The 13,664-nt window shown below is 34.2% G+C and overlaps 1 protein-coding gene across 1 annotated transcript; it reads left to right on the forward strand.

Moving 5' to 3' along the window:
- Nucleotides 1-1,136: 1,136 nt before the first annotated feature.
- Nucleotides 1,137-6,589, forward strand: LOC121726830 (transmembrane protein 138-like). Its single transcript, XM_042114393.1, has 4 exons — nt 1,137-1,372; nt 2,553-2,625; nt 5,929-6,100; nt 6,374-6,589. The coding sequence occupies exons 1-4, from the start codon at nt 1,245-1,247 to the stop codon at nt 6,478-6,480; spliced, it is 480 nt and encodes a 159-aa protein (XP_041970327.1). The 5' UTR covers nt 1,137-1,244; the 3' UTR covers nt 6,481-6,589.
- Nucleotides 6,590-13,664: the final 7,075 nt, after the last annotated feature.

Raw genomic sequence — 13,664 nt, forward strand, 5'->3', positions numbered from 1 at the left:
GAAAACGTTAAGGACAGCTAAAATGAGTAAAATTATTATTTTTAAACAAAAAATTAAAACCGACTTCCAAGGCAATGACAATAGTAATATTATACTTAAATGAACTAAAAAGTATTAAATAATTCTTATTCTGTACTCAGTATAATTCTGTTCTCAATCTTCATTATTTTGCAATCGGTACCAGCTAACCTAATCGCCAGTTCTCTGACAGAATAGCTATAACAGCAACTTATATACTTAGGACTGGTACCGACTTCAAAATTATGAAGATTGAGTACTGAATAAGGATTATTTAATACTTTTTAGTTCATATAAGTATAATCTTAAATGAACTAAAAAGCATTAATTGCTTATAATTGCTTATTTTTAATAATTGCTTCAGTAACAAGTGCAACAGTATGTCAAACTTACTGGCACAAATAAAGTTGGGATAGCTCCTTTAACCAAAATAGTATTTATTCTAATTTTTCTTTAAAAATTTTCAATGAAATGTTGCTACATATTGTTGAATTTTTCTTGGGATTCCAACCGACACGCCCAATTAATTTCAGCCATTTTCCTCTTATTAGAGGATCTTGAGGGAATCTGTAAAACAAATGATTATGATATATAAATATAAACCTTCCTCTAGTTTTAGAGTCACTCTATACTATAGTAGTTATATTATATTAGCTATATTATAATATACTATTAGTTAAAATAAGATAATATGTCCTTTTAGTCCGGCCGCACATTATCCGAATTTGTGATCACTAAAATTCGGACGCCCCGCCCCGCTCATACATTTTGACACGTCAGAAATTCTTTTAGTATGATGGGTCTACAACAAAATGTATGAACAGAGTGCGTTCCGCCGGGCGTCCGAATTTTTCTGATCAGAAATTTCGGATAATGTGCGGCCGGGCTTAAGGTGATAAATATAAAGGTAAATGATTTTTATTTTAGATTTATGTTATTGTAAAATATCGATAAGCATATCGATAAATTTGATTCAAGCACAAATGTCAATTGCCAAAACATCTTGTCAAATTTCATGCTACTTTCCTCCAAAATTCAAATCTCAAATTTATTTACAAAATGTAATTTATACTATTGTTTTTATTATCGAAAACTTTTATGTTTTAAACAATAATTATTTAGTAAAACTTGACGAAAAGTGATCAGTGATTACGTAGTCATCTTTTTATTGAAGGAATTCAATTTCAAACAAATTTCTGTGTATATTTTATCGATTATTGTAAAAAATGAAGTTATCCACGCCTCGTTACACATTTTGTTTAATAAGTCAGTTAATATTCATGTTTTGTGATCTCATTTTTAACTGCGTAAGTCTTTTTCCGCGCAGTCGCGATGGATTACTGGTATTGTTTATGTGAGTACAAAAATTATGAGCTTATATTATTATAGTGTTAGGTACTAGATAACGCCCGCAACTCCGTTGCGCCAAAATTCATTTATCGTGCGGGAACCGTACATTTCTCCGGGATAAAAAGTATCCTATATCCTTTCCAGGACTCAAAGTATCCCCATACCAAATTTCAGCAAAATCGGTTCAGCGGTTTGGGCGTGAAGAGGTAATAGACAGACAGACAGACACACTTTCGCATTTATAATTAGTTTAAAGATATATTTTATTTATTACCTCTCGAATACGGGGATGTTAAAATTCTATTGAGCCTCAAATACCGCTTTCTATGGTGCCATTCAAATTTTTCGAATTTTTTTTTCAAGTTTTACAAAATTTGCGCCAATCAGGACCTAATTTAGTTCATTCTTTTTGTAGACAACTTCATACTCAATTCAAAAATAATGTATATGTTACCGGCCAAACTCGATTTCAGGACAAACCAGTTTTGCCTAGGCTCAACTAGTTCTTCCTATACGCGATAGGATTAACTAGTATAGCCTAGTCCAAACTAATTTGTCCTAAGCTCGATTGGATAGACCAGTTTAGACTAGGCCAAACTAGTTGATCCTAATATCAATACGCACACTATTAAAAAACTAATATTAAAATATTAGTTTTTTTTGTAATAATTAATGATTATGAAGAGATTAGCATGAAGAAAAAAATGAGGTCAAGTAGCCTATTTCGTTTATTGTACATGTGACCGACTCTCACACACGCAACTAGGTGCTACAACCCGCTGTCATTGTACATTGAGTGACGGCACCAATGACACGCACACATCCTACACGGGCGGCCATAACTATGTTTCACTCGTGATTAGACTAGGTTCCATATTTTTTTTACGTCTGTGGGTGAAAGGTGAAATACTTTATATGGCAAAGAAATGTTTGCCGGGACAGCTAGTATTATGTATAAGGCTGCGTTTCCACTGAAGCGCAGCGGAGCTTAGCGGTGCCGAATTGACCAATCACTCTGCTCAAAATCTTAGCTGTCATTCCGCTGAAATAGCACGATTAGTCAATTCGGGCACCGCTAAGCTCCGCTCCGCTTCAGTGGAAACGCAGCCTTACCCAATCATGTTCCCAGTTTCCACAGTCTGTTAGCTGTATATAACAACATAAAATTAAATATATTTTTATAGTTTTCAGGATTTATTTCTAATCCTATCGCTGACTACTTTACTAATGACTCTCTTCTCTACATATTTATTTCAAGTAAGTGTTTACCTAATTTTTAAGTCGGAAAGTTTTGCATTAGTTAAGTTTTGTATAACAAAGGAGAATGCCCAAGGTCGGTACCATAAATTCTCATGCGTCGATATGAAACTCTTATAGTAATTATTTTTCGAATTCTTTACGTAATTACACGCCAGGAATCCAATTTTTGAACCCGGAATTTAAATTATAGAATAAAATGTACTAAATGACTCCCTCCACATTCGTTTAGTGATATAGTGCATTATTAGAAACCACAGATTACACATCAAACAATATATTGTAACAATATTGATTCATTCGACTAAAGTAGTTATTGCAATCGTTATTCCAATTTTTATAAATGTTACTTGCTTTAATAACAATTTCCAAATAATAATATTATTTATTGAAATAATTTATTAGCTTTTCCATATTATGTATGTTAAATAACAGTAAAATTAAGCTAATCCATTACACCTAATCGATTCAGTGCTGCTAAATAACATAAAATCGATTTTTTTCATAAACTCAAAACTAGTTTAGCAGTTAAAAATAAGCAGTAAAGTAAACAAAAATGAGTTATAAAAAATAATGAAATGGATCATTGAAAATATTATTGAACAGTAAAATACATAAATGAGCGGTAAAAATTAATAAATGAGTTTGAATTCACAATTACCATTTAGACTTTAGAGTATATGTGTTATTTCTATGAATATAATATATTCATAGAAATAACACGTTTAGCATACGTGTTATTTCTATTCACTTTTTAATTCATTGTTTTATTACAGCTGACTTCAGATTCTTGTCAGAGCAAACAGAACCAGTGAAGGCTTTTTACCTGCTTTTGGTCATAGAAGAGTATGTTTTTCTTGTGGCCAGTCTATTCTACCTACTACAAGAACATATCCTGTAAGGGGATATTAGATTATCATATATATTGGATCCGAGATCATTGAGTCAATGATATTGGATAATGTAATATAGACATATGATTCATTTCTTCTTCTTCTTCTTCTTCTTATTAAAAAATGGCCCCGTAGTGAGTTGCCAATGTCAAAGTGGTTGATGCCTTGATCATAGATTTTTGACATTTGCTGAGAGATTGAATCCAATATGGTCATAGAAATTGGTGTTGCCAGTTATTTAATATAAAAAAGAGTTTTTGATTTCTTGTTCGTTAATATGTTTCAAATAATGTAATGTAATTATTTTTCTAATTATATACTTGGATAATCTTGCTGAAATAACAAAAAACAAGTCATATTAAAAATGACGATGTCTTTTGACAAATCGAATTCTCTGAGATCTAGTAACCCTGACGTCAATACCTGTCAGCGTTAGCGCTCTCCATTGGCTATTGAAACCACATAATATGACGTAAAATAGGATCAATGAAATATGATAATGTAATATGCAGATATAATCAAATGATCATACATATTGGATCCTATATATGATCATATAAATGATCCAATATAAATTATAATGTAATACCCCCCTAAGACAAGATCAAAATGAGAGAAACATTATAATTAGACTAGTTCCGTTGCACTTGGTAATCATTTTTGTTTATTTTATGTTAGATCCTATTAATATTTTTCATTTTTAGTCTCCAATATTTGATACTGCTGGTAGTGCTTTTATTTTCTTGTCACTATTATTTGTAAGGTTTAACAATACAATGAATATATTACAATATTACATATCACTTTTTAGATCTCAAGATTGGAAAGAGTTTATGCTGCTTGCTGGAGGTCAGCTGAAAGGGAAGTGTGACGTTATGATGAGCAAGACTCCAATCGCCCTGGTTTGTTAAGAGATATTCTGACAGATGCTGGATCAAGTGATATACCTCAGTTGCCTCCTCTCCCTTAATTAAACTATACAAACCCAAAAATGATTTCTTCTGTGTACAAACGAGCTGCAAGTACATCTAATCACTGTATATTTGTTAATTGTTTTGAAACGACGTTTACTGGTACTTTTATGTATGAGACTGGTTTTAGTGTCACGCGGACCGTTGGTATGGATCGTTCCACTTAGATTTGTATGAAGCATTAAGGAGGGTTTTAGAGTAATGCGGACGAATCCATATGGACCCGTCCGTATTACTCCTTAAAGCTTAATGCAGATCGGTCTATATGGAGCGATCCGTACCGACGGTCCGCGTGACACTAAAACCAGCCTAAAGAATTTTATAATTACATTATAAATTCTATTTTCCACCATGTTGTATGATTTAGATGAATTTATTGCAGGAGTATTATGATAAATGATTTAAATAGGTATTTTTCTTTTATGTAAATAAAAATGTTTGTGTGATCATGTTCACATTTTGCAGTACATAATATGTACTGAAAAATGTAAATTACTTACTGAATTATGTGTAATAATTATTCATACACTATATTAGGCTTACTTTACATGTAATATTATTATGTTATTGATTAATTATTATTGTTCTTAGAATAATTAAGCCCTTTGTGTTTGCCCTTTTTTCTTTTGTTTATAATACAACTCTGTGAACAGATGAAGCCGCTGGACGATTGATATGTATTTGTTATGACCTGAGGTTACGACAATGTTTGAATAAAATAAAAATACATTGTTTTATTTTCGACTCCAGTCAAAATCATGAGCATAAGCCCAATAGCGCATTAGCTGCGTTGGCGGTGGCCATCGAGATAGATACCTTAGTATGAAACCACCATAGACCACACGCGCACTTGGCCACCAAGCGGCCAGCGGCCTGGATACCATACTTACGATGGCCGCTAGTGCGCTATTGCCTATTGGGCTATGTGTCCATTGTGAAAAGTATTGTGACTAAGATGTTACTTACATTTTGCTTAAATTACCTAAATTGCTTATGAGAATGTATTCAATAATATTAAATACACACGTTTCGGTGATGATTTATTACTCCTATAAGCGCCTTACTCTGTTTTTAGAGCAATAACGTTCGCTCGTGTATGACCTGTCAATAAAGTATGTGTTTTGAAAATTTTGAGGTTATTTTCGATTTTATCAAATTACTCTGAAACCCCGGTTTTGTTTACAAATAAATTTTTATAGGAGCTAAAATGATAATCATAGACTTTAAAAAACCAAGTTTCGTAATGACGCAAAATGGTACGGGATACCATATATTTTTGGGCATTCTCCTTTATCTTTAATTTTGTGTTTGTAAGATGAAATTTCATCTAAATGAATTTTGATGAAATTTTGTCTTAGAAAAATATTGTTATGCATCTTTGCTGTCTAATTGATCTTGCATGTTATAAAAAAATACATAAACTTTTTTTCTCATCTCAGGCAGGTCTAGTAGAAGTGCTGATTCGTAAATTCCGTGCTGCCGGCTCAGTGATACTGGCTTATATTGTTGTCAACATGGTGTTGCATGCGGTGTGGCTTTTAGAGAAATGGGCCCAGCCAGAGTCTGTTTCTACTCCGATGCTCATAGTTCTATTTTCACTCCAAAGATGCTGTAAGTCCATACTTTTGATCATTCGAAAAATTAATTTTCATAAATATATAAATATCACAAAACTAGGTCTACTTGCACTTCTCTTGATTAAAGTTAACTGACTAATGATTAATAAAATATTATATTATGATATAATTTTTCAAAGCATGAACAATTGGCAATAATCTAGTCTAAAGTCTTAGTCTAGATTAGCCATAATAGTGTCATGAATTCAAAAACAACTTTTTTTTTTATTGATTAACTCGAATTTGAACCCAAACAACTTTTTTTCAGTGTCTCCTTGGTATTACTTTTTCTACAAAAGGGCAGCTCTCAGAGTGAGCGATCCACGGTTTTATGAAGACATCGATTGGATTAATCAACAGATGCAGACACACTAAACCAAGGACAAAGTTTAACCAAAGGAGATATGATATCTATTTTATCTCTAGTCATTAGAAATATCTTTAAGTTTAAGATATTTTGATTTATGTCACACTTGACAGTACACTGATATTTTGGAAAAACAACCCATATGTAGTCAGTGATGCCAACCTGCAGATAATTTCAGATCGGTGAGGAACCAATAGAAAATCTAGAAGTGTCTATCCTTACGCCATCTAGTTAAGATTGTTAAAATTAAAATTAAAAAATATGATAATGAAAATGAATAATGAAAATCCCTCATTATATTTAAATTGTAGCTTGTAAAATAAAATGGAACTGCAACATTAAGAAACATTCAATAATAAATATTAGTAAATATAGATTATAGAGAGTTATTATAATATTAAATTGAACTTTATTGACTATGACATCTTATTAGTTTGTTATTTTATTAAGCATGAGTACCGAAAATAATATTAATTAATTTGTAGTAGGGGAGGGGAAGGTGCTAATTTTGTAGTCACTCGAAGCGTCATGGAGACCTAGGTTTTTTACATTAGGTAAAACTGATAAAAAATAATAAGAGCGTTTTTTATTTTAGCGGTGGGTTCAGAAACTGCAGCCATTTTAAAGTTTTGAAAAAGAAAATATATCCAGAAAATTGCTTATTTAGGTTAATTATAAATATATTTAAGACAATAAGGACTAAATCATTTAGTTTAGTGCAAAATAAATTTATATTTTAAAATGTCCCCACATGCTTACCTAACCTTTGAATAGTCAGTATGGAAGCTTCTTTGGGGTATACTAAACATATCTTAATCTGATAGATACGATGACATTTCAATATTTAAAAAATAATATTTTAAAACACCATGTGAGAAATCTGATTTCTATATCATGATAACTAAACACATGTCGGAAGCCTATACAAGCTTAATCTGACACGCTCGAGCTTGTCCCGAAATCCCCTCTTCCCCTTCCAACTATTGTTCTTGCCATTACAATACATTTGAACATGTATTTCTTTTAATTTAAAGAAAAAAAAACTAGCCAAGCTGTATTATGTAATAGTAAGGTTAAAAGTCAGTTTCTCATAATATTCAATATTATATTTTAATAGCTGTTAATTCTGTTGGTGTTTCAAAATGTATTATTAATATAATGTATATATCGAAAATCAGAGAGGGCGTTACAAAAATAATAATAATTATTAATTCACTTATTATGAGATTTGAATGTTTAATTTCATCAAAGCTATTGATTTCTCACTAAAAGCAATAGATTTCATTTATAAACAATAAAACAATTTCAAATCATTAAAAATACTAAAACTTAAAGAGCAAAAGAAATTAGAATTTAAAATTAAAAAGAAAACAAAGTGATAAAATCATTTTCATTTATTTAAACTGACATGGATTGTACTTACAATGTTTATTCACCGCAAATTCACAGTAGAATGAGCTCCACGCTCAGAACACGTCTTTTTATAAGCATCATCCCTACTTGTTTGCCCTACCACAAGTAATTACGTCACTCTTGAAAATCATGTTATAGAAACATTAAATAATTGTAAAATTAGTAAATAACGTTAAAATGAATTAGCTTATTTATTTTGTAATTTACCAAAATTCACATTAAATTATTACGAAGTAAATAAAACCGGAAGTAATTAATTCACAACCAAAATACGTCGTAATTTTAGTGAGAATGTTTAAAGAAATTATTTAAAAGTTTGATTGGCATGGAAAACTAGTTTCAATTACATTAGAATAATCCTATATTGGCCAACTATGAAATTGACATTAAATAATAATTTTAATAAATACCACGGAAGTTAAAATATCTTCCGGGCTTACAATAAATCATAAAATGCATATCAATCGTTCTAATAACGACGTATTACACATTTTTAACAATAATTCATGATTATAATCACATTATAATAATTTTTCTAAACATAAAATAAAGAGTCCCAATCAGACAGGAACCTCCGCGGCGACACGGCCATACTGACATGCGATGCGTGCTCTGCATCGCTTCTGCCTTCTGTAATAGAGAAATATAAAATGTGAGGACCAGGTACTTCCACAGTACACACTAGCCTTTATGATTCTTAAGTTATTATTTGTTGCATCAACTGTTCACTCCACGTGACTACAGAAGATTCGTTCTTAATATTTTTCGATTTTATTCTCATGTTTTTTTTTTCTTTTTCTTTAATAGGAAAATGGATAGGTGGGTGAAAGATCGATGCTGTTTAAAACAGGGGCTCTAAAGGATACAGAGATAGGTCGATGCTGTGCTCTAGGCGGTCTCGTACGCCGTGGTACACAGGGGACATTTACTTCTTTCAGGATGGAATATCATCAATGGCTTATTGGTCGGCTCCACACGCCAATAGCATCTTTTGTCTTAGCATATTTTAGAAGTTTTAAAACAATTTTAATGCTTTTTAAGTATCAACATAGAAGTTGCTCACCGTTAATATTCAGTTTTCGTCGTTGACCTCGGGTCTTGCTTGATGATCGTCTAGAGGAGACACAGAACCCGCTTGCTGATGCTCTGGAGGCGAACCAGAAGGACCAGGTTGCTGATCGTCTGGGAGCGAACCAGAAGGCCCCGCTTGCTGATCGTCGAAGGGCGACACGGTTGCCTGATTGGTGCCTCCGGGTAGTGGAGCGCGTCGAAGCTGGTCATGGGCGACCTTGCGAGGGCGCCCATGATGTCCTATTACCTTTTTCACAAGATAGCGATCATTTTCGAGTACCCTGTGAACTTCGTATGGAACGCTAAATTTCAGATCAAGAGCAGTTTGATTACGTGGATTGTTTTTTATTAAAACAAAGTCACCCCTTTGAAACCTTTGAATTTTAGCTCGTCCTTTATCGAACCTCGCTTTATCTTTAGCAGACACTTGCATCATCTTCTGTTGCACGTGTTGTTCCAGGGCTTCAATATTGATGATTGCATCATCTAGGTTTACCAAGGTCAGTAATTCTGGTGGGACACAGTTTTGACGTCTAGTTAGAAGTGTAAGTGGAGCTATACCTGTAGTTCTATGAACAGTGCAGTTGAGGGCTAGTTGAAGGCTTTCCAAGGCTGTATGCCAATTTGGTGTTTCATAATTTTTAATCATAATGAGGCCATTTTTAAGGGTTGCCATTACCCGTTCCACTTGCCCATTAGCTCTGCTAACCCCCGGTGCTATAGAGTGTATTTCTATATTGAACATATCGCAGTAACTTTTAAATTCTCCTAGAAATTCACGACCACCGTCTACAATTATTTGTCTTGGAGCTCCGAAAAGGTGGACAACTTGTTTCAAGGCTGCCAGAGTGCTATGATGACTTTTATTATTGGTGTGACGTAGTAGTACATATTTAGTAAAGGCATCAATTGTGACTACAACATATTCATGCTCATTTGAACCTCCTAATTTACCTGTGATGTCCATGTGTATTACTTCAAATGGAACCACTGGCTTGGCAATGGGATGCAATTGTACTTGAGTTACTCCAGATGTCTGTTTTGAAGTTCTACATATGATGCAGTTGTCAACAAAATCACGGACAATTGTGCTCATTTTATCAAAATAGTAGGTACCTTTTATTTTATGGAGCGTCTTCTCCCAGCCAGGATGCTTCAGAGCTGTATGGAAAGTATTGATGAGACTCCACTGGAAAGATTTTGGTACAACAATGAGCTTTTGTGAGCCCAAAATTGTGTCCTGCTTCTCAAATTTGAGAACATTGTCTTCGAGGTGATACCCAGGGACTTCTTCACCATTATGCAATTTGTCTATGATGGGTCGCAATTGGTGGTCGCGTCTCTGTTCAATATTTATCCAATCTAAATTTTTCGTTAGGACGTTTACAGTAAGTGGATCTGGATTTCTGCTTAGGTAATCTGCATGCTGCATCCGCTCGCCCTTCCTGTATTCTATATCAAACTCAAAATTTTGAAGATATGACCACCATCTATGTATGCGAGGTAACAAGTCTTTCTTGTGCTTGGAAGCTTTAAGCGCATTGCAGTCGGTAATCACCTTGAATTGGCGTCCATATAGGAAGTGTCGAAAATGCTTGATTGCTCGGACTACGGCCAGCGTTTCGAGTTCGTAGGAGTGATACCTACTTTCTATGTCTGTCGTACGCATACTAAAATAGGCTATCACATGCTGCCTACCGTTTATAATCTGTACGAGAATTGCTCCAAAGCCAAGACTGCTGGCATCGGTAAATAGCTCAATAGGTTTCCCTTCTTGAAATATTGTTAAGACGGGTGCAGAAGTTAAATGATGAATTATCTTTTGACGTGCTTCTTCATGAACATGATTCCATTGCCACTGAGCGCCTTGTTTAGTTAATTGATACAGAGGTACCATAGTCCGTGCAAAATCTGGTATGAATCTACGAAAATACCCTGCTAAGCCGTTAAATTGACGAATCTGTTTGACATTAGTCGGAACTGGAGCCTTTAGTAGGGCCTCAACTTTTTTGGGACTAGGACGAACCTGACCATTTTCTATCACATTACCGAGATATTCAATTGACCGTTTGAAGAATAAGCACTTATCAATGTTAACGGAGAAACCCGATTCCCGTAACGCTATAAATATTTTCTCTAAATAGACAAGACCAGATGAAAAATCTCTACATTTACTAATGACATCATCTATGTAAACTTGGGCTACGCTATCATTATGAACTTTATCCGCACTACCTGGATTTAAAAGAGGACCTAAAGCACGATTTATGCATCTTTGGTATACAGCAGGGGCATTACACAAGCCAAATGGCATAGTCTTATACTCGAACAAACCGTCCGGTGTCACAAAAGCGGTTTTCTCAATAGACTCATCAGCGATAGGAATCTGGTGAAAGCCAGAGGCCATATCTAAGGAAGTGTAGTACTGGCCTCCAGTCAACTGGTCAATTTGATCGGCTATTAAAGGAAGAGGATAATGATCCCGGACAGTGTTCGAGTTAAGTTCTCTGTAATCTACGCACATACGATCGTCCCCGTTCTTTTTCTTGACTAAAATAATTGGACTAGAATATGGGGACTTACTTTCTTGGACAATATCATTATCTATTAATTCCTTAACAATCTCCTTAACCTTTTCACGTTCGACTGGGCTCAATCTGTACGGTCTTCTTTCAACAAACTTGTTTGGATTTTTCAATCGAATCTCTAATTTACCTGTATTGACCCGAGATTGAGGAAAGCCGCGCGTAAAAATGGAAGAGTACTTATTTAGCAGGGTAAGGAGTTGATTAATCTCAAGTTCATTAACTAAGTCATGATTTATGTTATCAAATAGTCCGGTTGACGATTGTATGTGCATGACACGAGGCTGAAAGCACAAAGACGCACTATTTTCAGTCACGATTACAGATAACCCGGTGCTGTTTAAAAGATTTGCACCTATTAATACATCTGAAGTCATTTCGTAGTCAGATAAAATATAAAAATCTATCTCTACATTAATGTCATTAATGACGCATATAGTAGTTAGCTTATTAGTCGAAACTACAGGAAAAGGACCTATTCCTCGTAAATAATTAACTACTTGAACTCTCTTTCCAGGTAGCCTGTTTGCAATAGATTCGCACATAACAGAGCAGTCCGCACCGCTATCGAACACCGCATCAATAACTATATCACCTACTCGCATACGCATCGTGTTTAATTTTGGTTTATTTATTACAACTGAATTTACATTTGAAGTAATTTGTTTTTCCCGACGGTAACAAGTATCAAAAGTATGACCGGCCTTTGAACAAAAAGAACAGATCTTAGACGTATTAGGTTTTTGGAGTGATATTCCAGAAGAACTAGGGTTATTTGGAACAGGCTGTTTGTCAAGTATTGTGGAGTTATTTTTACCACGACAATCGCGAGAAAAATGCCCGGGCTTCTTACAGAAGTTACAACTAGAAATATTCCGATTATCTAAAGAGTATTTAAAACGCTTAGCAAGTGGTTGGTTCACGTTAGCGTGATTAGGTCTCTTAGATGTACGAATAGAAGAGGCAACAGATATTAATTCAGGCACTGAAGTGGCTCTGGCATTCATAAGCTCAATCCGAAGACGTTCATCGCTAATGGTTCCAATAACTGCTTCTACTGCATCATTATCGTTAAGTTTATCCTTCGTCACTCGTCTCCACAAAATCCAAGATCGTGATAAAAACTCTGCAATGTCTTTAGTGTGGTCATATTCATGCTCCCTAAATCGCAAGACGTCGACTTTCGGGTTCAAATGTAGTAATAATATTTTGTCGCAACTCATCCCATGTAGAAGTTGTAACGAGCCAATTATCAGCCCACATTTTAGCTCGTCCCTTTAATAAGCTAGTCACCTTCATACGAATATCATAATCACTAAGCTCATAGTTATTTTTAGCCGAAGTGATATGGTCACACCATTCTCGCACTCCAACGTTACCATCTGGATCATATGAAGGCAAGAACACATCGGTAATTTTTACTTTTTCGCGCTGTTTCGTCAAGCGTTCGCTCATATTTTGCATCATTGTCATCATATGTAAATAGAACTCAGGAGGTACGTTACCGCACTGCAGCTGCTGTGAAGCTGCCATATTAACACAGGCATTTGGTCCATGATCAGCATCTACATCTGCAGTATCTGGTCCAGGTATAGTACATGGCAGCTCACTTGGTTCCGTTTCAGTCCGATTTTCTGCTTCCATCGCAATACCAAAATTCCTCAATATGAATAGGATGTCTGGTGTACCTGAAACATAAAATGAAAAGCACAGAAAGGACACGTAAGTATCCCACTTCTGATATCGAAAATCAGAGAGGGCGTTACAAAAATAATAATAATTATTAATTCACTTATTATGAGATTTGAATGTTTAATTTCATCAAAGCTATTGATTTCTCACTAAAAGCAATAGATTTCATTTATAAACAATAAAACAATTTCAAATCATTAAAAATACTAAAACTTAAAGAGCAAAAGAAATTAGAATTTAAAATTAAAAAGAAAACAAAGTGATAAAATCATTTTCATTTATTTAAACTGACATGGATTGTACTTACAATGTTTATTCACCGCAAATTCACAGTAGAATGAGCTCCACGCTCAGAACACGTCTTTTTATAAGCATCATCCCTACTTGTTTGCCCTACCACAAGTAATTACGTCACTCTTGAAAATCATGTT

The sequence above is a fragment of the Aricia agestis genome, chromosome 5 (genome assembly GCF_905147365.1).
Source record: "Aricia agestis chromosome 5, ilAriAges1.1, whole genome shotgun sequence".
NCBI lineage: Eukaryota > Metazoa > Arthropoda > Insecta > Lepidoptera > Lycaenidae > Aricia > Aricia agestis.

Coding starts and splice junctions, on each gene's coding strand:
- LOC121726830 (XM_042114393.1), top strand. CDS start 1,245: ATGAAGTTATCCACGCCTCGTTACACATTTTGTTTAATAAGTCAGTTA. Junction 1,373..2,552: donor GGATTACTGGTATTGTTTAT/GTGAGTACAAAA, acceptor ATATTTTTATAG/TTTTCAGGATTTATTTCTAA. Junction 6,101..6,373: donor ATTTTCACTCCAAAGATGCT/GTAAGTCCATAC, acceptor ACTTTTTTTCAG/TGTCTCCTTGGTATTACTTT.